The 27,293-nt window shown below is 32.4% G+C and overlaps 1 protein-coding gene across 3 annotated transcripts in view; it reads left to right on the top strand.

Annotated features, from left to right (window-relative positions):
* Window positions 1-7,177: 7,177 nt before the first annotated feature.
* Window positions 7,178-27,293, top strand: part of LOC114132363 (A disintegrin and metalloproteinase with thrombospondin motifs 16) — a 50,099-nt gene continuing 29,983 nt past the window's right edge. For 2 of the 3 annotated variants that reach the window (XM_050202839.1, XM_050202840.1), the window contains exons 1-2: window positions 7,178-7,761; window positions 25,866-26,049. In XM_050202839.1, coding sequence (XP_050058796.1) covers window positions 25,981-26,049 — 69 coding nt within the window. In that variant the 5' untranslated portion in view covers window positions 7,178-7,761; window positions 25,866-25,980. The remainder of the gene's footprint in view (window positions 7,762-25,865; window positions 26,050-27,293) is intronic. The other variant, XM_050202841.1, reaches the window with a different exon arrangement.

Genomic DNA, 27,293 nt, shown 5'->3' with positions numbered 1-27,293 from the left:
CTCGAAAATTAGCACGTGATCGTACTCTGCGTTGTATTATATATATTTATATAGGTGTAGTGGTATATATTATCCATAATGCCGATCGAACGTAGCTTGTAACTATTTAGCGAATGTTATATAATTCCGTTAATATTACGACGACGTCGTTATATGGGTTCGACAATAAAATCAAACATAATTATAATAATATGTAACGTTCACATAATAACATTGGTCGACCACAATCGACAAATATTATTATATATTCGTACTATAAGCGTAGGTACCTACGCGATTTCGTGTACGTTATTTTCGCACTATTTTGCAGATGAAAGTAGTAGATAATAATAATATTCTTGTGATTTTTTTATTTATCATACCTACCTATGTACCGTTTGTCAAGTTTGTAATAACCGCAACGCGCGCGTGTTTATCAAAACACGTCGGTTTTGACGTATATTTTTAACCATGTTACCTATACACGTCTTCGGTTCCTGGAGTTCCTTCTCATATGCAGATCGATATTCCGTTTGAGTCGTCAGTTTAACGGAACCCCACAGGACTTAGATCGTGTTTCAAAAATTTAAGATAATATCATGACGTCCGTAGTTTAAGAATTTGTTATGATTATAGTATATCAAAACGATATTATCAATATAGATTCTAAAATTCGGCCAGTCCTTTTCATTTATTTAAATTATGATAATATCTGTAAGGTAGGTACTAGGGCTATTATTTTAAATAAGTACCTACTTCAGTACCTGTATATACTTTATCCGATGTTTTAATTCAGAATGCCGATTTCTCCTCAGACGAAATATTATGCTAGGCAAAAGTTTGTCATACCTTCTAATCGGCTATAGTTACTATTTGCGTAAACTGACATGATTTTTTTTTCTTTAATAAACCGAATAAAATTTATTTTCTGCAGTTGGTACCTAATAGAATATTAAATGTATTAATTTACTACAGTTACCTAACCTGCAAAAGTGCCATAAAAACAAATAAGTTATTAGTTTTGAGAAAAATGTAGGTACCTATTTTTGTATTTTTTCATTTTCATACATCTTTATGTTTTTCTATTCTATTTGATTACAAATTTAAACACGTCCGCCTGTTAGAATTTTAGACGAGGAATGCAATAACATAATACTAAAATAGTATTATTAACTTATTATATAAATTAAAGTTATTTTTATATTGTTATTACTTAGCAACATAAGCCGGATATACTTCTACTAAGGAAAAATGCCGTAGGTAAGTAATTTTTACAGTGAATGTCTACCTATACAAATAATAATGTTCACTGCAATGATCGCGAATACACTTATGAATAATTTACAATCGGAACAAAATAAAATTATTTTAAGTTAAAACTTTTATGTAACAAAATAATAAAAGTCAACAATTTATACACTATCAATACACAATTATAAATTAATACAATCGCCAGAATATTGCTAAGCAATAACGCTAAACCTTACTTTACTTTTTAACCTATTCAATGTACCTAATTTATAGTATTTTTTCCATAAAAAAATTATATAATCGGTAATATAAATCGAATGCCGTAGCTAACTCATTTTTTTTTTTAGTTACGGCAATTTTGCTTAGCAGAGTAGGTACCTACCCCTTTCCTCTTATAAAAGAAAAATTCATATTCTTTGACTTAATGTGAATCTTGCATGCTTAGGTACTTGGGAATAAAAAGATTTCATCACTTTAATAATCTTAAAGGCTTACCTAAGTTTCGAGTAACCGACTGTTATCATGAACATATAAAATATATATAATATAATGATAGGTATTATATTATTATTGTATCTTGTGGTAGGCTGCAATTCCAAAACTTCAGCGGAGACTGAAGCATTTTACAAATTTGTTTATCTATATAATATACGAACACTGCAAAGTTAAATTTAGACAGATTTTCATACGGTAAACTGATTTCACTTAATATAGTTGTTATAATAGAATATATAATTATTATTATGTACGTTTATACATATAGCCATATAGGTACCACTACACGTGCGACGTGCAACACGTTTCAAGTTTCTATACGAGTTTTTGTACAAATAGCATTGGTTTGTTTACAAACTATGTTCATATATTTATAACTGTTGTATATATTTTGTATGTTATTATTTTCTCAATAAAAACGGTCTGTCGAGTGTATGACATTCTTAAATGTTAGCATACATTATGATTACGTTCGTCAAATTACAATTACTAGATTATTATGAGCAATGGATAGATGCATAGTAGGTATATAATATGCATTAAGTTTACTAAACAGTGAAGTACATATTATATAATTGTAGTTATTACGTTACTTATCAATTATCATTACTCATACTGAGCTAAATAGTTTTAGCAAACTTAATATTTACAATGTTTACCTAATTTTAAACTTAAACGCGTATAACAAATTATAATAGTACTTAGTTAAAAGAAGAATATTCTTAGTATTTTCTAGCTTTCCTAATAAATAACTTGGTAATAACAAACAGTGGGAAAACGGAAATATTTGCGTAACATCAGTTTTAGACAAAACTTTTGTTTAACATAATATTAATATTATCTTCTTTTAGCTATTTATATGCTTTTTAAATAATCGATTTTAGGTTTTCAGCGGACCGATGAATTTATTTATTTTAAAATAATATATTTTTATTTTTTTGTCTTAAAACATTTTCTCTTGTTATAAATATGTTCTGGTTATCCGAGATAATTTCTGGTAGCAAATTTGACGTATTTTTGACTTTGGGGGAGGGGTTTTTTGTACTTTTTCGAAAGTAAAAATGCCCTTATAATTAGTATTTTTTTTAATTGTTTGCAATGAAAAATATGTTATCCTTTGAAACAATTTTAATATTATTATTATAATTATTGTTTGGTAACCAAGCTCGATAATAATAAATAATATAAATTTTTAAGGAATAACATGTAGAGTACCTAGGTGTAGGTACCTAATCTAGGAGTACCTATGTTTTGTAATATAAACTCTAACTACATTACGTTTAGAATTATTTAGTACAGACTACAAATTTAATACGATTAACTGTTTTTTTTTTTTTTTTTTGAGAGACAGAGTGTGGGGGTAGCAAAAATATGTTGCCAGGGGCGTACATTTTCCAAATGCGCCCTTGTGTGTCGCGCAGTGTTATCCATCAGATCGTGAATTACCTGATAAATAGTATTAATATTATATTATATAGGTGCAGCAGGTACACATTTAGAAAATATCCTGTATAAAAATAATATTTATATTTTATACATAGCTTATTATATCAAATACCAGCGTTCCAAACGTGTATCTATAATATGCTCTTAATTTGTTGATTTGTTGCTTTAAATCATTGATGATAGGTAATTGGTAGCATGATAGACGTGGTAAAAATGGATGGTGACCACAGTTTGATGTTGATACCTTTAGACTGACCATCAGAAAACGTGATGGTTAACGTTCGCGAGTAACATATACCGTCTATGTACGGCAGTCTCCTCGGTCACTATTGTACACATCGGTAAATTCGTTGATTTTCCTTGTCGGTCTAAATTAATTACAACAACATGGCTGTCATCGTCATTTTTTGCTTTGTATTAATTATGCCACGTTTAATAAATATAATAATAAATTCTTATTGCTAATTTATTATAATAAGTATATAAGGATATAACGTGCCCAAATAATAGTAATACATATTAATATGTTTTAGTAGTTATTCATAAACTATTAAAACTGTTCCGCCTAAATAAAGATTAAAATTGTGTCTCTTTTTAAATAAATATGATTTAAATATAAAATGTAATATACTTATAAACGATTCACCCACTTATGAAGTAGATTATACTGTTAAACTAGAATGCCAAAAAAAAAAAAAAAAGAAATAAACACTACAACAATCATAAGAAGTATTAAAACCGAACATAAATCAAATATAAAAATATTATTAACTTCCTAAATGAAATTAAATTATACCACTTAATTTAAGCTTAACGTATACTGTAAATAAAATGTAAATATAGTTTAAAATAGCCTTGGATTTCGATGTTATTTAGATCAATAGATAAAAAATGAGCATATACATACATATTATATTAATTGTATTTCTATTTGAATGCCAGAAATGTATTAAATTCACAAATAATAATAGAGAAAGAGGTCATTAAATGAACTGAGAACAATGAGAAAAAACTTAATGGCATATCGTTCCCCGCACATTTGATATGTTTTTAGTATTAAAAAAAAAAACAAACCCAACATATTGGACGTAACAATAATAATCATGTCAACAATACGACTATGTATTTGAAACAAGTAATTTCTGTAACACGTGTAATGCAATATTAATTATACCAACTAGGTACTTGACAACTGCCTACAACTCATCTTGTACGGGTATGCTGTTTGACCTTCAACAAGGGTACTCTCCGTGCTATACATCACTTGCGTTTCGCTCACGTTGTCAAACGACGATGGCGGTCGTCACGATGTTGAGGTCGGATTTCACCCTAACAGCACATTATTGCTTTGCGCGATGACAGAGATAACCAAATGTAGACGACTGTATAAATAGAATCAGTCGTTCTCTGTCTTGTCAAGCAGAAGAGTGCTCACCAGTAGAGTTAAGGGCTGGAGCCTGACTTAAATATAGTCACCAACTGTATACGATGGCATATTTATATGACACATATAATAAGGGAGGTATGTTTTGAATTTTTGACCCAAAGTCAAATTGTACTACTATGCAAAGTATAAAAAACAAATTATACAACACAATGTTTCTGTTCAGAGTTCAGCCTGTTATTATATAATGATGAGAGCATCGACAGACTGTTGACGGCTGTAGAAACGCAGACACTTCTTGATTCTTCATAATAAAGATACAATAATACAATCGTGAAACCATCTGAAACATTTATTCATAAATAAAATATGGGCTGTAGACTTTACTTGTAAAACAATTCAACAACTACGCGTTGCATGTATATCTATTAACTTAAGGTAAGAATACAAATTAAATCATTTTTAGTATTATACTTGTTTGCAGTGGTGTGGAGAAATGAACGTTTTACAGAAACAAAGAAAAATAATATAAAACATAGGTACCTACCAAAAACACACCTGGCACTATAAATTCAAAAAATGGTAGAGTTGGATAACATAAATTTGATATATTTAATACATAATCATGTGATACAAATAATTTTATTTTAGATCAGTATTGACTTACCTATTGAATATTATAATATGACATTAAAGAACCCACTCACTTATTTAAAAAAAATCTCTAAGAAAATCGCCTCTGAAATTATTTTTTACCACACCACTGTTTGTATCATGTTATAGGTTACATTGACAAAAATCTACAATGGTATTATGATATTTTTTAAACTTTTTAATGAATGTTTGTTTATTATTTATTTATTTAATTTTAAGAGAAAGGCGGTTCCTATTTCCTACATATTCTCGGCAAAATAATCTTCGTCCATGTAGCTTATTTAAAAGATAAATATATTATTTCATAGCTATAATGTTACTATTTATAATTATATTATGCAGTAATGCTACATACAAGATAAATTATTGTGAAACATTTATAAATATTCAATAAATTTTATCGAGAAACAATCACCTTTTAGCTTTCGAATTCGGTTTTAAAGAATTATTATTATTATTATTTGCATAATATCATAATTGCATAAGCATCTTATAGACCTATTAAAGTGACAAGTATGCAATAGTTGTATTATGTTTCTGTTCATTGAATAAACAATTTTAAATAATCAATACTATAATAATTAACTTAATTTTTATTTACCTATTATACATGTATAGTAATTATTATATTAACAAGGGATTTCAAAATCTTAATTTTAACTCACGCATATTCATTCCTTATACATTGTAATTTATAACATACCTACACTCGTTTGTTCACCTTGTTATATAATTATTAATTATATTATGTTTTAAATTATCGTAGTCTCTCTGTAGGTATTTAGTATTTAACACATTCGACGATTAGTATCGAGACTATTATAATAATGTAGATGTACTTCGAACCTGAGTCTTTTAATTATGATAAATACTAAAATATATAAAATGTGATAATATTGTAATATAGCAAAAGGAATTCTTCGGATACTTAAACATTTTTTATTATTAGTTTGATAATTACAGTAATTTTTTGCAACATAAAAAACTGCTATAGATAAAAAGAGTATAATTAAAATAAACCACCGTGTGATTAGTATTTCAAGTAAGGTTGACGTGTGATACTTTGTACAGTGTATATATTCATTTTGTTTCGAGGTAACAACTAATAACAATCGTTTACAACATTTATTATTATAGAATGCTTTTGAAATGTTTTTCCCTTTTAGTTATATGTACCTACTATGTATTTATTGTTTTAATTATACACGACTTGAGTATTGCAAAAACTAAGTACTTATTATTGGTACACGTCCAATATGGATAAACTAATTTTTTTTATTTATGTATAAAGATGTATATAAGATGGCTTAATAATGCGGTATTAATATTAATAATATTTTTAAAATTCAAATGCATTAATACCTACAATTAATATTTTGGTTTAATTTGGAAAAAAATTCTTCTCTATTTTCCAATCGTTTGCGTATAAATATGTACGATACAAAGCCTAAAAAAATCGGGAAATAGTCAAAAATTTAATTTCACAAACCGAAAATCATCAAATGATTCAAATGAATTGCCACCGGTCGGCGCTTATATAAATTTGAATACTATATAACTATTATGGTATATGGGCGGTGATCGCAGACTAAAATTATTATTAAGCCGTGCTTCTATAAATATAAAATATATATAATATATATAAAATCATGGTCGCGAGCAGTTAAGTATCTCATAATTAATCGAATTTGATGGATCGTGGAAAATCGCGAATTCGTTGAGAGTAGCACGGGACTTACGTATACACCTATTGCGAGCACACACACATATACGAATAATACAATACACCACTTTCCGCGGTGGGAGCTGGGCATCAAAAGAAGGAGATACGAGTGAGAGTGAGATAATGAGAGGGGGGAGAAAGACCGTGCGTGACAGGGGAGGGAGGAGAGTGGGAGAGACCGATGACCACGCGAGCACACTGTACGCGTACGGGGCAACAACGGCAGCCTAAGCAGCAGCAACCACGGAGACAACAACGGCGGCGGCTATAGCAGTAGGTTCGTCGAGGGAACACGACACGGACGAGCGCGACGCCCGGGGGACCTCACATCGATATATCATTATACCGGCTGCACGGTCAGTAGTCATCGCGAGTTGACGACGAGTAGTGCTCGTCGAGTCCCCGACTTTAGATAAACATACAATCGTCGATTTTATAAATATTTTATATCTCATGTATACACTTTATAATATTATTATTGTATACTAAAGCGTCGGGGCCGTCGAATTGCGCGAATATTGAAGTGTCCGAGGACCAGTGAAAGCAGTCCACACGGTGCGTACTACAGTCATATCGCATCGTTCGTGAATTTTATTTAAATTCTGAACTTTTATCGTTTGAACATTTTGGGTCCCCGTGGTCCATAGACGTGAACGTGTTTTATACTTTTTAAAGAAAATTTTTTTTCATTCTCGTCGATACCATCTTTCGTTCACTGAATCGCGCCGAAGTCCTGTGTTTTGTTTTACGCGCCAACAACGAGAAGATCGACGGTTCCTGCAATCGTTTTGGATTTCGTTCCCGTTTCTCCGCGGCCACTGTCAAACGAGTAAGTACCTGCACACATGTTTTATCCAAAATCCACTTATATAAGGTCCGAAACGTTTTTACTCGTATTTTTACGTCTAATATTAGTGCAGTCGGTATACTCGACATATTATTAATATATATTGTATATGGTATAGGTTTATATTTGTGATTTAGTCTGTACAGACTACGGACTACGGATTTCGAGCGAAATCGAAACCGATCGCAATATAATATTATACGACGTACACATTATACTAGTTTTCAGACGAGTTTTACGTAACGATACTGTGTGGCGCAAAAGTTGTTGTTTCGAACGTATATAGAAAGGCGCGCGCAATGTTTTTTTTCCCCGTACGTGAAATATGAAAGTGAATTTACACGTGTACGTATACGTAAGCGCCGCCCGACAAGTAACACTGTCGCTCATCTTATACTCGACTTTTTCCTCCAACCTCCGGGCCCTTGGAAACGTATATGGCGTATATAATATTAATGATCAAATCTCTTTACTAAAGTATACGTCAGGTTTATGTTGGTAAATAATATTTTAGTGTTTTACGTGAACCGTTTATAGAGATTTTAACGAATGAATAAGAGTTGAACCTTAAGGTTTTTACTTTGAAAAAACGCGTAGGAGATACAATATAGAACGTTACTTGAAGGGAGATTAAGAAAAACAACTTAGCTAGGGTGACCACTACAGCGCAAAGCGTTTAAAGCATTGGAAGCAATCCACAAATTAAATCATCGTAATCGTTTCCATTTAAAAATCAAGTCGGATGATGAATAGTTGTTTTTCTGATAGATTCATATGCAACACTATAGAATCACTAGTGATTATAAATTATAATAATATCATGAGATTATCCATTAAAACTTCAATATAATACGTCTTACCCGGCGCCCGGTGTGTGCGTATATAGGTACTGTTGTACGCGTCGACAAAAACCATTCGGAAGAAAGTAAACACGGTGGGCGAACAAGGAAATAATAATATATACGGGAGAAATATGTTATAGTGTGGGAGAAAATGTATCAACGGTCATTGTGGTTGGACAAAGCGGAGAAATCATATTTGTATTTGGTAAAAAAAATAATAATAATATTTCGTAACGACTACTAAGAACGATAATGTCATGAGTGCGTTCGATAAAAAAAAGAATTACGACAATAATAGTAATGACGACCGAAAACGTCGTCACTGTGTGTAACTATCGCTGGAGTTTGTCATTAATTTCAGTTACGCACGTTTAAGTCTAATCTCGTGACTTTATAGTCACAAAATTCAGTATAATCGTCATCCGTTGGCTTATTTTCAGTTGGAAACAACTGAAGGGCTTCGTGGTTACTATTATTTTATTATAGCCCCGTGGACAACGCGAAAAAAACTCCTCGCCGGGTTAACCTAACCTAACCTAACCCTCGCGGGCAAATCTCCGGAGGACTCGCCATTTTGTTTTGTAACGAAATCGACAACCGAATTTCCCAAACCATTGGTGATGATTTTTCATACCCGGCACTCAGATCTTTTATCAGTGGATCGAATTTCGCGTGACTCGTATTATACATGCGTACGACAATAATATCATTTACATACACACTACTCGTAGTATTTGTATAGTTAGACCGGTGAAAACATTTTATCGGGAAAGTCACATATATGGTCAGGTTTTATAGGTATATCGAAATCGAATCGGACGGACAAATTTAATTATCTCCACTGAACTGCAATTGCTGCTTTAATGCGCGTTTAAGCCACCGTCGCGCACCAAGGGAAAGTAAAACGGAATTATAATAATAAAAACCTAGATTTTGGTGTATAGGTACATGTATATTGTTTGAATTTATCACACGCACAAACGTTTCCTCGAAAAAAAACAAACAACCAACCAGTAGAAAAAAAACTAATTATTCATTTTAGATATAATATATTATACGAGTATATAATAATACAACGCGTCGTAGTTTTAACGGTTGATCGCCTATTTGCGGTCATCTGGATTGAGTTGAAGTCCGTATATTAAGCCTCTATATATATTGCATATTATTCTTAATATTTTGATTTTCATGTTTATGTAAAAATTCGAATGAAACTGTGCGTCAGTCGCACGTTATGAAATCTAACGAGTAGTTATATAGTTATGATTTTAAAAAATCGTTCATTCTACGTCGCCGTGTCCGAAAATTTCGCAACGAAATCTACATGCAGGAAGTCCCCGCGTGGAAGTGTGTACAAAATATTACTATATTTCAGGTCCGTAACTGGACGGGGGTAAGATTTCGAGAGGGAGGGGAGGGCGGCATGTGATCACGACGACGACCGTTCACCTTGATCCAAATAATGTAATCGCACTGCAGCGGACATAACATTAATATAGGTACCTATATAATATGGTATAGGTACACGCGGACATTCTTGTATAAATTGCCGTGCGCTACCGATTTCGCAATGAATATGGTGTTGTGTCCTACGAATTATTGTACGATAATTGTTTGGTCGCCGATTTGAAGTATTTTACACACATACATATAGTATATTATACATACTACATACGTTATTATTGTGTTCAAGAAATAATCGAAAAATAATATAATATCCATTTATATATAGGTATATATAATATCCATGTCTATATAAATTATTATCGATCTGTCTGTACATAAATATACGCATGTATCGGGCCAACTGTTTTGACACACCATGTAAAATCCATTAACATTTATTATATACTTTTAAAGCTATGGAATATTATATAATTTATGTTTGCGACCGCGCAAGATCATTGCTCGTTGCGGTATATTGTATCGAGTATAACATATATAGTGCTTACATACACGCGTTTGTAACAATATTATTGACACTGTGTAAAACGGATATGCACGGTTAGCGTGCAATATTTTTAAAAAAAATTTTCGAAATTCTTTTATTACTTCGTTCGGCTTACAACTCTCGATTACATAATGCAAAACCATATCGTCCGTCCCTGGCACTGTCCTCGGAAAATTAACGTAAAAATCGCTCACAAAACAAAGTTATAAATTTTAATACCTGTATATATTATATATAATATCGCAGCTTTTATACTGTCAAATCAAAACAATTATTATAATAATATAATTAACCAATCCGGACAAATGCTTAAAATATTATTACCGTCAACGTCAGACCATGTGACGGCGGCGGATGTAATGATTATGCGCTTACACAATGTGATTATTATTATTATTATTGTTATTATTATTACCATTGTATAATATTATGATGTATATCTGCGTGCACAGCCGTAGCTTAGACTTAACGAGAGTGGCCCCGGACCGTTACCCACACACGCACATTTATTTATGTATTATTATATTTATATATATATTTGTCGCGAAGGATTGTCGACTGCATAGAGCCTAACGCTGTCGTAATTTACAACCCAAATGCCTAGCCAACCTTAGACCGCTGCCGCTGACGATAAATACCGAATATCCACCCGGCGATCACTCGAGTGTTACGCCGCTAAAACCAAAGGTTAGTTTGTCAAGCGCATTTACGCAAATCGACAGTATTGTTATGTGATCTATTACTGTAGCTTCGGCTATGTATCGGTCGAGCTGAAAACGCCGAAAACGAGTAACAATTTCGTATAATATAACATACGGTATGATCTATATTAAACCTGCTATTACATATTTGAATCCTTACCAATTCGTTAAACCGCGCGTCTGTGCTTTGCTTTTTTTTACTGAAAAACCAACTCGATCTCATTTTTTTTAAATCTTTTTTTATATTCTTGTACATTTTACAATTATTTCGATGTCTTTGTAAACTATAAATTCACTCCTTACTCAACATAATATCACTCGTCTATTGCTATAAAAAGCTAGGATATAATTTAATTTATAAAGAATATAAAACTTTTATTTCAAATTTTCGATATTTTACAGCATTTCGTTATTTTGTTATTACGTTATTAAATGAGGTTTTGAAATGGAATTTTTCTTATTTTTTAGAGCATTAAAATCCGCGCCCTAATTATTATATAAGGTAAAATTATTATTACATCGTGATGTCCGTGGCACGCGCCATGTTATAATAGCAGCGACAAAGCGGTGAAAATTTTTATTTTATTTTGTCACATTGTTGTTAATATTGTTTACTGTTTTTTTCATACTATACATATTAGATACTAGAAATTTAATACTATTGGATGGGTGCAATCGTATAATTTAATAAAATAGAAAAAATAAATTTTAATTAAATTTTAAGAGCTTATAAATAAAAACAGTAGGTACTATTTCAATATAATATTTTGATATGCATACACATTATCAATATTTTCACAAAAATATTAAGTCCAAAATGCATGGTTTACCAAAAAATATAAGTGAAGAATGTGACAAAATAAAAGATGATTTATAAATGTACCTATAGTTGTAGTTACTTAAATATTTACAAAAATAAAATTTCAATTTAAAAATAACAAGTGTTAAAAACAATCACTTATAATAGTATGTGTATTGTGAGATCTGGACTAGTGAAGTATAGATCTTCGGCGCAACACATATATCCTAAATTATATAGATAATCATAATACGCGTATCGTAGTGGTGTAATCTACTTATTATGCAAAATCAATCATGATGTCGTGAGCTTTGGCGAGGATAAAGTGGACAGAAAAATGTTTTTGCGCCACCACCAACGCTGCGGGTGTGGGTTTAACAATATGTGTCAACCGCGATGGTGTCCGGCGGAGCGGCAGCGGTTTCTAACAATAACAAATAATAATAATAATAATAATAACATTGTCTACCGGCGAACTTGTATTACTTCATAATAATATTATTATTTGTATCTATCGTTATTTTCGCGCGCTCTTGTAACCGCGCCAGTGACAGCCCGCAGTGCAGTCTAGCGAGTTACGGGTCGTCGGCTGTTACGCACGCAAACGGATATCGGCGCGGATGTCGAACGATGCAATCGTTTTTTATATTTTTTTAATACGTGTAATATTTTTATGACGAAACTAATTATAATGGTTAGTAAAATCCTGATCATTCTCACAAGCGGAAGAAAAAAAAACAATAATAATAAATAATAAACTAATTATTTACTACAAATATACTATATATAATATATATATATATTATGTATTTACGTCGAATTTCAAACAATAGTAATTAGTACGATGAAATATTACACATTTGCGGTTACATTGCGATTGACTTTTTTTTTGCATCTCGATTTCGACAATTTGTAGTATGCGAACATTTCGATTTCGGGATTTTTTGTTATTTTTTTTTTTTTAAAGCATCAATTAGTATAAAATTATTTTTGGAATGTGAACAAACTTCTGAGAATTGAGATATGTACTAATATGATATCTATAGAGTGTACAGTCGGTATACACCGCATGGTTTTCGTTTTCCATTCCGTTCATCCAAACTTTAGATTGTTCATAAATAATTAATGATTAAGACTCAGCGCTTAATGTTCGTTATTTTATACATATATTACCTGAAAATATTTTGCTAATAAATACTTGTATTCATACATAAAAAAAATTATCGTGATAAAATAAAATGCCAGTTAAAAAATTGTACTAGGTATATAAATAGAAAGCAAAATAATTTCGTCATACTAATATTATACTGAAGAAAAGACTAAAGCCGAATTCACTACACCATCTAAGGATGTATAATCATCGATTTGTGATTAAAGTAAAAAAAATATCACCATATAAAGTGTAATTAATACTTTTTTTATATATATTGTTATGTCGTTTTAGCCCAAAACGGCAAATGGGATTTTCGCGGGTTAAATCGTCCTTCGTCATAATAATATATTCTCCGAAGGCAGTCATTAATATATGGGTCTGTATAATATGTAACAGCCCAGTGTAAAACAATAATAAATAATTATGGTTGTTCAAAAAATCATTTATAGGTATAGAGGCACTTTCTAATACAATTTATAAAAGTTATATATTATTATCCTACGTCGTACAACTGGTTTTGCGACCGTTTCCAACTGCAGACTTAAAAAATAAACGCGTTAAATAATAACTAGCTGACGGTCATATTATACACATAATATGTACCTATATGTATAATATTTTGTTTTCCTATGCTCGTGTTTATAATATTAGTACATCATCGTTACGATTTTCGATTTTGTTCTTGATTTTTTTTCTCACTATCGTTTGGCGTACGAACTACAATATTTTTTGACAAATTTATAAAAATCAGTTAATCTAACACATATATCTTTTGTGTTAAATTAAAAAGTCGAGAGATATATTGTCATTTAGTCAATAACGTGTAATAATAATATTACAATATATGCAATACATGTATCTACACGCGTATCGATAATGTTGTGTAACACGAACGTTGTAAGGGTCAGTGTTTTATCGGTGTTTTTGGTTGAAGGGAACGGTTTATTATTTTTAATGTCTCTCCTCTCCCCCGTTGGTTCAAATCCGTTTAACCTTGCTGACGAAAGCCGAACAATGCGTACAATATGACGTTGCTGCAGTTGTATATAACAATATTATCGTCGGTGTGTGAACTCGCCCGGTAGCTTGTGTACCGATATAATTACCGGGCAATTAATAGCCGTATCATGCGTATAAGAATAGTTTAGGTTGTACAATATTGTAGTTACGCGGGTTGTGATAGACGTTGTGCGAAAGGTTTGTGGCCACCTTGTCCTTGTGGGAAACGACCTTATGCCGGCGCGACTGCGCTGCCAAGAGCTATATGGCGTTTCACGGTTGATAAAACGATATCCTTTGTATTGTCCGCCGAGAAGCGGAATAATGACAACGGCGATAATAATGATAGTATAATATGACATTTTGCAGATTGTGTAGTATACAAAGCACAAATGGGCCGCCGACCTCGGGGCCCATGAGAAGCGTAAACCCCCACGCCTAACTCCATATAACACAATACCAATATTATTTGACATTTATATAGGTATCTACTATATAAGACGAAAATACGTCGACTGTTGAACGATGGAGTTCACATAAAGTTGTAACTGTCCATTATCAATTGTCCAATACACCAAAAAAGTTCGACATTTAACTAATCACGCAAGATCCCACGAATTGACTCTGTGTCGAATTTCATCATTGCAATAGACGTCCATCCGAATTTGTGATTTTCGTAATCTCTCCCCAGCGTAGATAAGTCTTTACGATTATCTATATATTTATTATGCCTGTAATGACTATAACGAAGCAGTGTTGTGTTGTAGTGAAGTCGGCACAGCAACATAGTGCTTATAAACCATGCAACGTATATATATTGTATCTATATACATGTTGTTAATCAAATAAATATACATTGCAGAGTCAATACAAAAATAGTATGTGCAATATGTGTATTATAATACTACATATAATACGCAGTTCGGGTCATAAAAATTAAGGGCACATACAACGTTTCGTTTATGACCGCTACCGCAGTGTGCATAAACAGTTACGATGTAAGAGGATCACAAAAATACTATGTAATATACATGTTATTATTATATTATAACTGATAAGATTACAGTACACCTGTTGGAGCGCAGAACCGACATCGAGGATTTCACATATCAATTCCATCTGGCTGGAATTGCAGCTTTTTGATATTATCAGCTATATCAAAGTCCACTAAACTTTATATTATAAAAAGATTATTTGGATAAAAAAAATCACAAGAGCAGTAGCTATAAAACACAATATGATCATAATATTGTTATTATTACAACTCATTATAGTATTATACGTTCGTACTTCGCTCTATATTTTCCATCAGCAAAATAGAGACTATATTATTATAGTGTGCTATGACATTGGTATGCGAGATCGCACACGCTGAAATATAACTATCAAAGAGATATGTGATGATAGTGTCTGATTATAATGCGCATTATCGTTTTGTTTATGTTATAGTATATTCACACGCGCATACTCATTTTAAGGTTTTCAGACGAATTCAAGTCTCCGCGCACGTAACTTTCACCTCGGCAATCGAAACGCCGCGAGAAGCGAGAAACGCAAAAAAGCACTTGTGCACATATCTGGTAAATACATTCAACGAAGCGATTTTATATGAGCATTTTATGTATTGCATAACACTATTATAATGTTTGCGATCGGTTCTGGCTGGCGCAAAATATTATCATCTGCAACAACCGTGCACGATCCTATCGAAAACGATACAGTATATTAAATAATAAAATGTTATTACCGTTTACCCACACAAAAGTTTGTCAAGAAATAACAACTATTACAATTATGCTTAAAAATGAAAATATTTCAATTTTATATTAAAATAAATGTATGGCCCAAAACTATTAAAATCTACTCAACAGCACGAACAAAAACTAACACACATTAAAATTATATTTATACTGCACTTGCACCTGAAAGGCGTTTTTTTGGTGAGGACATGGGCACATGGCACAATTAATATAAATCACTAGGTATGTAATATTATATCATTTTATTATATAAGCTAAAACGGTGTCGGGAACAGTTGAAAGCTTTGTTTTTAATTTATCGAGAAATCAATTTATAACTGTTATACTTCAACGAATGCTAATACAAATATAATATGTATAATATAGATAAAGTATTATTTTAATACACTGTATTACATGACAATAATAGTTGACTAGATAATACAATGATGAAAGGTGTTATTATTATTATATGAAATGGAAATAATAGATGACGAAAGATAATGTTTTTAATAAGAGTCGTATAGCTAATGATTGACTTAAGTTCTTTGAGGAATTTTGAGATGATTTATTCAGACTTCATTAAATATAATATTATTCTCGTGGGACTCGGGACATTCTGTTTAAGTGACAAAGACATGCGTTTGTGTATGTTAACATAGTATGTTGTAGGTACTCATTTATGGTCTCGAACTTATTGTACGGTATAACGCGCGTGCGCACTGCAAAGAGCGCGCAATGATATAATCGACTGTGGTGACGATACATAATACACAGTTTCAACCGTGCGGATTTCGATTTCAATTGCTATACTATATTTTCTCTTTAATGCAATAAAAAGAAAAAACAATCACCGATCGAATAATGAAGTGTCGTCTGAACTTTGAAACTGGAATTGTCTTCCAGTTTTCATTACCGGTTCCCGTTTCAGTTTGTTTTTTTCGGTTATCAACAAATCCAGTTTTGAATGTTTACGCCGCGTATGAGAATTTCTACGTTCGTCGAAATCGTAGTTTCGCGGTATAAACAAACATAATCATGGATAAATCGCGTGTCACAGCGATAATCTCATTGCACACGAGACGATGACGAATAATTTTCTTTCTCTGCCGTGTTCTATAAAATAGAATCTATACGAAAATGGGAGGTTTTTAAGCACGGCCCTCTGCAAGACTCGATTTATGTTTCAAGACTAGGCAAGCGTTCTTAATGTCCGAGGCCTATAAAACAAACAGAAATTTGTAATTAAGTGTGTAGATATGTGTTAGTATTTTTCAAAGTCTTGACATCTTCAATGAATATTATAGGTACCTGTCACCTGATATATGAGAGATGTATTTAATTTTCTGTTAAAAATCTGTATTTATGTAATATATTATTGTTACGACCGCGGAGGGATAAAAACATTTGAGAAATTATATCATTGGAGTGGAACGATATATTTTTTTCGAAAACTCTGTTTGCTATCAAAGTATATATACCAATAATCGTCTTTCATGCAGATTCAAGCAATTCGTTTTATTTCCATGCATGTACTTTAAGCAGTGGACACGGTGAATACCGCGTGTACCGCGCCGCGAGCCCCGATTATCACAACTCTCGAACACTATTATAATAAACACGTTCTTCATTAGCTCTGTACTCGCTTCACTCTTCGGCGGCAATGAGATTACAAGAAAACGGCTAACTGCAGATGCTTCTACTGCTGCTGCTGCATTAAATAATATAATTTATTCGCAGAGAGAAAAACGGATGACTTGCAGCAAAAAAAAAAGACGAAGAAAAAAATAATAGGTATAAACACAGGCGTGTATGTTTTATAACAATATCCTGACACGACAAGAGACCGACCGGTTTGCCGCGATGGTTTTCAGATAATAATAATATAATATAATAATGTCTCAGAAGCGCAGCACGATCGATGGGGGCGACAGGTTTTCCGCCGCGGGTTTTTCTACCCGAGCGGACGCCCCCGAATCCGGCTACCATTGTATAGCAATAATAACGCGTAGTGTATATAATAACTGTCATCGTCTAGGAAGAAATTTTACTATCACCTGCAACACCGTGAGTCGAACTATAGTTATGAAATCGGAAGTGCCACGCGCATTTCTCTATTCGCGGTATGACTGCTGCAGCGTCGTGTGTGCATACGTGTATATATTATCACTTATCTATGTACAATATTACATATTACGTGAGATCGCGCGGTACGGCGGGACGACCTTGAAGGCGATCGTGATGGTCAAAAGCGTGTGTGCCCTCCAGACGGCGTTAATGTTGCTGCTGCTGCTATAATATGATATTATGTTAGTGTTATTATATGTATATAGCAGCTAGAAAGTAAAAACGTCGACGACTGTATGTATATGTGTACGTTTCTCGGACGTATAGGTAGAGGTATAAGCGCACCGGGCGAAGGCGTCGGCGGCGCGAGAGAGTGAAAGCAACAGGTGGACGACGGCGGCGGCGGTCGAAAAAAAAACGCACGCGCCACATTATATTATATTACGGTCATGATTGTTGTGATTATATTCGTGTGTACGACTGATATAATAATAATAATAATAATATAATTATATTATCTCGTCTTATATATACTATACATTAGATACCCACCAACCGCATTATAGGTATAAAAGGTACACATTACACTGCACGCATATATTAAACTGGCTCGGTGTAATGCCGCTGCTGCAGTTGTAAATCGTATTGTGTATAAATAATAACAACACAAAGATATAAAGTCGACGACACGGAGTTTGTGTAATACGGTTTTCGAATTCGTGAGCCGCTGGTGGTATGTATGTGTATCGGCATAAAGGGCGTCGCCGCAACGTGTTGAAGTGTAATACGTAAGTATACGCCAAGTATTCGTGTCTCGCCACCGCTTTTCGAGTCCGTTTGTCCGCCATATTATATCATGTATATACGTGTCATAGTATTATTATTGTTGCTAGCGTTGTACATACCATCATAAATCAAATCTTTATCAACTATACACTCGATTAGTTGGAAAATCGAATTTTTTTACCCCCACCCCACCCCCGCATCTTAGTCCGCTAATTTTCGTGCGTTTTCTTCAATTTCTCTTCGTCCGTCCAGATTCAATCACCGCCGTATCGATGCGATTAGATTCTAATGCGTAGAGAGATCGTTTATCCGTATCACACGTGCAGTCCGCGGATTGCAATTAATCATATTATTATCCAATCGAACAAAAAAATATAACAATAATGTAATTTCGACTTCGAATTTTGTTTTTGTATACCACGTGATCGACAATGCGCGCACACGACACTGCGAAAGAAATTCTTTCCGCGGCGTCTATACGATTTCATAATACAATAATGATTTCATTATTACATAAAATATTGTAGATATTTAGTATCTATAAACAGTTTCCTGAAAAAAAAATAATGATAAACGTTAGTGTATTTATTTACTTTTTTACATGTTTTAATGTATTATATTCGTACGTCGAATTGACGCTGCCCACGTACTGATTAAATCGTTTAGAAGACATATCTATCGGTGGTTGTATAAGACTTACATAATACGTATTGTACACTCACATGTCACATAAAATACATCGATATTCGATACATTTTTATATTATATGAAAATAATCAAAATAACTTTTGTGTATAATTACAAATAGATCTATTTGCATTTAATAAGATATTCTGTATTTAAAAACTAGTCCAATCTGTGGCCTGTGCTTCTTTTTTAGGGTAGGTACTTTTATAAAATTGCCATATTTTTAACTTGTTTTTATAACAGAAATAATTATTTTCTTTTTCCATTAACAAAAGTATATATTTTACCTACCATACAGCTTAATGGATACATTAATAGGTACACACTTATATTAGTTATAGTACATTCACAAAAATAACGAAAATTATGATATTTTCCATAATCAGTATGCAGCCCAGAACTTTTAATGATAGGTGTTATACGTAATTATATTTTGTTAATCATGGTAAATGGGAGCGATATATCCCATATTGAATTTAAAAAAAAAATCATTAAAATATTCATACTATATAATATTATTATTTATGAAGTCTAGGAGGTTACTGACTTTCCAATAAATTAACATAATATTTTAACTACCGTATAATATTATAAAAAAATATATAGTAGTATAACTAATGAAAAACTCTTGTTGATAAGTGTATAACGATTATAGGGTAAAATCCGATATTTTTCCACTTTTAAATAATATTGGTCATATATTATCATGATACAATTGATACATCAATGATAATATTATATACGTCAATTATACAGCCATCGATAATACACGTCGCAATACTAGCAATACTATAATATAATAATAATAATAATTGACGAGCGAATCACCTCGTCAGCGATTCCTTGACCAATTTGATAATATAGTTAAATGTTGAGCAACACATAACAACACGTACATATAATAGGTATCTATTTTATATATATAATATGTATATTGTATATAGGTAATCGTTGGTAGTACACACGCAATAATCGTTAATGGTTATTTTTTGTCCATTTATTCATCTCGTTCGTGATGATAATACAGCGGCTACATCACGTGAGGATTTCTTGCGGTCCGACGTTTGCCAATAAGACGTCTTTATTTTATTTATATATAATATTAATACTATAATAATGGCTACAAACTAATTAGTATTGAGTTTAAAAAAATATATGTTCATACATAATTTATATTATAATTTATCGAATTTCGTACTTAGTCAATGTAATATTATAAATAGGTACATCGCAAATTACACTTAAAAAAAACGCACACACACAAACTTTCACGTTTTACACAACCCACAGAAGGTTTATAATAATATTGTAATATTATAATAAAAGTAAAACTCTGTGATCCGTTTTTGTGTAAGAATAAACTGTCCGATTTAATTAGAAAGTTTAAATGGGTAATACAACTAACTTATGTGATTTGAATACTACTACATTTTTCAAAAATTTAATCTCTCAAGATATCGAGCTACACAAATGTAATAAACTCTAATCCTAGAAGTAAAATCACGTGAAACCTATTGTAATTTTCGATTATTGCAATAAATTAACATGTCGTGGAGTTACGCACACGAGTTATTCGCGATTTGGTTCTTTTAATTTTCATAATGTACGATTCGCAAAATAATAATACTATTACGATGATTTTAAACGATACTTTAGTTTTTGCATAAAATGACATGTCTTAAAATTTCTGTGGTCAAACGGTGAAAGATTTTCATTGTTTGGAATATATAAATCATAATAAATTGAAAATCGTTTTTATTTTTCTAAAAACATAACTAATCGGTCGGTAATAATATTTTCACCATTTGCCAACGAAATACATTTTCCCGTCTATTGTAGCCGTAATTGCTGGTCTGTAAATACCTGTATATAATATACACATGTATATATAAGTACCGTTGATCTATAGCACTATTGTTACTGCAGCTAATGAAAGCATTTATTGCTTGAAAATGTATACAATGAGACCGGAGGTGATTAAGTCATTTATAAAATACTTTAATAAATTATGATATATAAACGTTAATAAAATTGTAATTGGGGCTCACGGACACCAGGACGCCGTTTATATTTAATGTGTGTATAATGATAAAGTCTGAAATGGAAATCGAACCATTTTTTGTGTGCTCCGACGATATTTCAAAAATCTCAAAGAAAACTAGTTCATCGTAGTTCTATAAATTATTATGTTATTTTAATGTCGATATTGCCAGTTAACAATACTTATATTAAAATAACCGCGTCGTTATCGTTTTTATGGTGCAATCTTTCGTTCAGAATGAAAGACGATGGACAAGAACCGCACGCCAATGCGGAGGCCTGTAATTCGTATTTATATATTGCGACGGTCAAGTGCATATACATATTATACAGAGTGTCTGCAGTATTTTTACGCTTATGTCTTATCCTCCCGTTTATGAATCGTTGAAATACATATACAACATACGTATGTACATATAATGTACAATGTTCTATTAGCACTCGCATACGTCTATTAAGCCTTAGAATTTTTTTATTTAAAAATAATTAGTTTTATATAAGCTGTCGGTTTTTATTGATTTTTAAAAAACGCAAAATTTATCGTTTTCTAGCCGATAAATAATACAACAACATTGGAAAACAGTGTGAAAAAACAATGTAATAACAATGTCATCGCGTACGTCGACCACTCCGCTACACAAACACTCTGTACAAATGCACTTGCAGAACGCATACGTACATATAGATATACAGCATCTACGCCGGCACGTAATTTGTCTACCGGTGCTTCGCTGCACGGCGACGTAGAAACCATAATTTCATCGTGTATATACATAATATACATGGGTGTATAAGTCGTGTCGTGGGTATATCGCGTGTGTCGTATATAAATCGTATGTACCTACAAACGTTTAATTCGCCGTGCGCGGCGGCTGCTGCTGCTGCTGCAGACATCGGAGATGTAAGGTCGAGCGGACGAACGAACGGTGCGATGCACGGGATCCCGATAAAACGTGTTAAACGAAAAGTACACGTCGCGGGTTTGGACCTGGTCCAAGAAAATAATATTACAACGTCGGCAGATCTCGTCGTCTATAACATTATGTGTGTACAGGTAGGATATGATACACGTACGGCGTATATTGGTTTTGTACTTTTGCGTCTTGGTGCCGTGCCAGCAGCGGCAGCAGCAGCAGCAGCAGCAGCAGCAGCAACAGGCAACAGCAGACCGACGACGACTGCGACGGATGTACACACATATACATTTAATAATACTGGTGCCGCTGTTGTATATTATTATTATCGTTATTGTATTATGGGTAGGTGTATATATAATGCACATCACACGGTCGTCGATTTTTGGCTACTGAATTCGTATTATATTATAATTGTTGAATTATGACTATATAAGGTCTCACGCTGATCGTCGTGGATCACGCCGAGTTCGTTGCGCCCATATAGAATCGCTGTCGACAAACGTCTATATACTTGCAAGTACTTAAATATCAGCTCGTGCAGGATACCTGAAACGTACGTTTTTGGCGATTGCGATTCGAACGTCTCCGGCCCATCGTATTCGAATTTGTAACGCGCCGAAATAATCTCGTCGAAATCCCGTCTAACGCGTTTTCCGTTGTACGCTGTGGACGGTCGTTTTTCTCTTGAAAAATTGAGAAAATTGTCGGTCAGGCATTACTAAACATAAAGAAAAAATCGTGTTCGAATAAGAGGTACGTAAATAATTTTCTAACGGGTCCCAATGACGGATATATATTATAACGGTGATGTGTGTCGCGCGTTTCACCGTATATAATGGGTTACAGTTTTGAAATGTCAGATATTATGTGTTTATATGATAATTATAATTATATAGGTACACTGTAATATTATGTTTTCATTATTACGGCATACGGCCGGCGTGTGTGCGGTATGATATAAATTGTAATAATTAGGTACGCGCGCCCTTGAAACGTACATGTATTTATGTGTGAAGATCCTATATATATATATTATATTACTTGGCGTCATGTGTATTCGAAAAATTATAAAGTATATACTTACCCGAAGCCTATATAATGTATAAAGTGCCTATTATCTGTTCATTGTCCTTTACAAGTCATTGTTTTCATATCATATTATTATTATGTTTATTATCAAGCACACGCGCATAGAGTAGTAGCCGGTAGCCGGTTTTTTTAAAACGAAATCCGTGTATATATACATATATATGTATAAACTATAAAGCATATTTTAATTTGATACGCTTTAATAATAATAACAGCCCGTTCTTATAATTACTGATTTTTCTTATAAGGCAAATTTTCGAAACGTCTTTGCCGAGGAGTGTTAGTAGTATTATCCATATAAGGTATAAGTACCTACGCTGGACCCATAAAGGATATATTTCTGAACGTTTTACGTAGATAAAATATATTATAGTAATGCACGCGTCTAGAACGCCACAGTTTCTTGTCGAAAATTTTACAATAACAATACTATTATAAATTATAATGTCGTCTATTCGTATTATAATATTTCAGAATTATTTATTATAGACTATATAGCGTTAGTGTATAATATTGTATTAAATATTCACTGACAATGATTTTGTACTCCTATATTATTATAATTTATAGTAAGTATATGGTATGGTACTGTCGTGACATATAAATTAAGAAAGAAAAACCTTTGCAACATGTTATAATATATTGTCTTATGGTAATAAAACATTATACTGTAAACATCTATCATAGCATAATAATTGCTATGTTGTGATATTTACAGTGATTGCAGTTATTTGCATTTGCCAGTTTTTCTGAGTTTCTCGACATTCGTTGAGGTTTTTAATAACAATAATAACTGTCATATAGAAGTTAAGAAAATATATATAGAATGTAAATTTAACTATCTATTCTCAGAACTATTTTCTTTGAAGTCCATTCTAACGAACTTCCATACATGCAACTAATAAAATTATAAAAAAAATTCTCAATCATTTTTAAATTCTCAAGTTGTACAAAAATTATATCAAACCAAATAAATTAGCACCAAATATATTCTTGTATAAATATATAACTACGTACAAAGAAATATATTGACAATAAAATAGTAATAATGGTTTTACCGATCTCTGGTCATAATAATTGTCATTACTTTTTATTAAATGTGATTTTTTTTTTATTATCCATCCGGAGTGTTTGTTACGTAGGTGGCGATATGTTTTTACAGCGATGTAAAGATAGGAAACTTATTGTAGTTTACAAAATTGAAATTTTCACGAACACTTTCTTCGGATCTTAAAAATTACATAATATCGCGACGGACAATTAGGTGTTTATGCGTACGCATCGAATCTATCTTGTAATCTTTTTGTATTATTCGCGATCAAAATCTTAAATGTCTAAAGAATAATTATTTATAATACCTTTGGATGTTTGATGGCGAAGTTAAGATATTTCACAAATATACAATCATTCGTCGTTATGTAGTTGACTTTTGGCAGTAGTTTTTGAAACACTCGATAATCCTAGCTTTATCTTTTAGGTCTTACCATAATATAAATTCGCATAAATCTTAGTTCACACAGATAATCCGATTGAAATATCTCTAAATAAAACTCTTGGATTGTCCACGCGAACGTAACGATCACACCTACATTCCACTGATTGGTAAATCTGTCAAACTAAAATACGCTTTTCGGAAAGCGAAAGTGTGAGACACGTGTGTATAAAACATTATAATACACATATCATTCTGGAGTCCGCGAAAAGATAATACGTATAGGTATAGCGAATGAAAACGAATAAATGTATATCCGCGTGCGCATGTGTGCACGAAGTGTGGAATATAACAATATTCATCCATATTTATGATTATGATTTTACGCCTAGTTATATCTGTATGTGTGTGTGCAAACGCACACCTTTACCAACGATAGGATGTTCGCGAAACTCTTCTTCCGGTTATAATATTGTTTTTACCACGTCAAATTTTATTTAATAATATATCATAACAATGCGGACGTATAATTCGCATATATACTTGTATATATATACATCATTAAATTATACTCAAACCCATCTAATTATACGCGGAAAAATTCACGTTATCGTTTAATTATAATACATTGTAAAGGTGTGTGCATTACTACTGCGCCACGCGATATCACTACGTCGTCGTTGTGTGTTATAATATTAAGTTAACTTCACGCACCGGTCGTCTATAATAAACCATATATACTTCCTTCCGTGTGACGTACAGAAGCCTATTATTATGTGGCAGCTATATATAAACACAATTAATGTGCAGCGTGTATAAGCGTGTAATACTTGCGTTTAGTATAGCCATTTATGATATAATAGTATTTCGTTTGTAATTTTCAGCCTGGCGACGACAGCGGTGCTCGTTTATCCCGGATGACCGGCGACCACCGAAGACGTCTGTAACGCGCCCGCAACCCCAACACCACCACCGCGGGTCCGGTCTCGAATTGCCGCCATGGTAATACTATCAACATGGAGTTTCATCAGCATAACAGCGTTCGCATCGTCAATATTCGCCAACACGGTAATAACAAAAACATTATATATATATTTTATACATAGGTACGTACTTATATTCTGCAAAATTTTCTTTTTATAGTCATAGGTTATCGGGAATTGAGATTTTTGAGATTGGAGTATCTATTTTGTGTATCTGTAAAATATTTTTGATATGTGATATTTTGGATTTTTATTTCTATGATTTTCTTCGGATTCGTAAAGGATTATATACTTTAGTTATATAGGTCGTGTATTAAACGTTATTGACATCGAAAGTATCCGGTGGATCTTTTTGTTAATTTTGCAAACATATCTTTTGCATTTTTAAACTTTTTGCTTAAAAAATATCTTAAATTTATCTATTTTTCTGTATTTCCAAGTTTTAAATAATTATATTTATAATATAAATATTATATTTTATTATTGTACAAATATGTACAGTTACACTAAATGAAAAAAAGTTTCAAAAATCGATTTTATAGTACGCCCCCGGCCTTAGTCTCAAAATACAAGTATATACGTAGGTATAGTGGTTAGTCATTTACAGGGATCATCAGTGGTCTTCTTCATCCCTTCTCACTCTTCCACGATAACTTGACATAGAAAATGCGTATATTATGCGAAAAAAGCATGTATATTATAAATTTGTAATGTATAATAATATATAAGTTAAACGTAAACGACAACCCGTAGCTAGTTCGTATTACAGAAATTGGTTCATATCGCGCCGCAGGTGTCTACCTATATATTATATATTATTATGTACACAGTAAAACAACATTTTTTTTTGTTTGTTACCATATTATTATACCACAACCGCCTGCCGCGATATATTAAATACGTGTGTTTGACTCTTTTACCGTCGCGCCGACTCCAGGCTAACAATAATACGCGTGCACCGCCCATCGGGTTTTTTACGCAAGTGTAAATAGTGAACTACTTTGGAATACGCATGATAATAATATTATTATTATACAGACACGTGCAGTATATATAAATTGTAAAGCGACGTAATCGTAGCAGATTCGATCGAGATATCTTTTTTATTAAAATATAATATATAAATATATATATATAGATGTGTGTGTTTATATAAATGGGTACCTATATAAAATATATACAATGTCAAAAACGAAACTGGGCCCGTCGCGTACTTGATCATTATAGGCGGGCAGGGCGATTGCGTCAAACCCGGTACATTTTTATCGTATACACAATAATACATAACACGCGTATATTAAATTGTGTGTGTATATACCTATAGGTACA

This window comes from Aphis gossypii, chromosome 3 (genome assembly GCF_020184175.1).
Source record: "Aphis gossypii isolate Hap1 chromosome 3, ASM2018417v2, whole genome shotgun sequence".
Lineage (NCBI taxonomy): Eukaryota > Metazoa > Arthropoda > Insecta > Hemiptera > Aphididae > Aphis > Aphis gossypii.
This window is presented reverse-complemented; position numbering and strand designations above follow the sequence as displayed.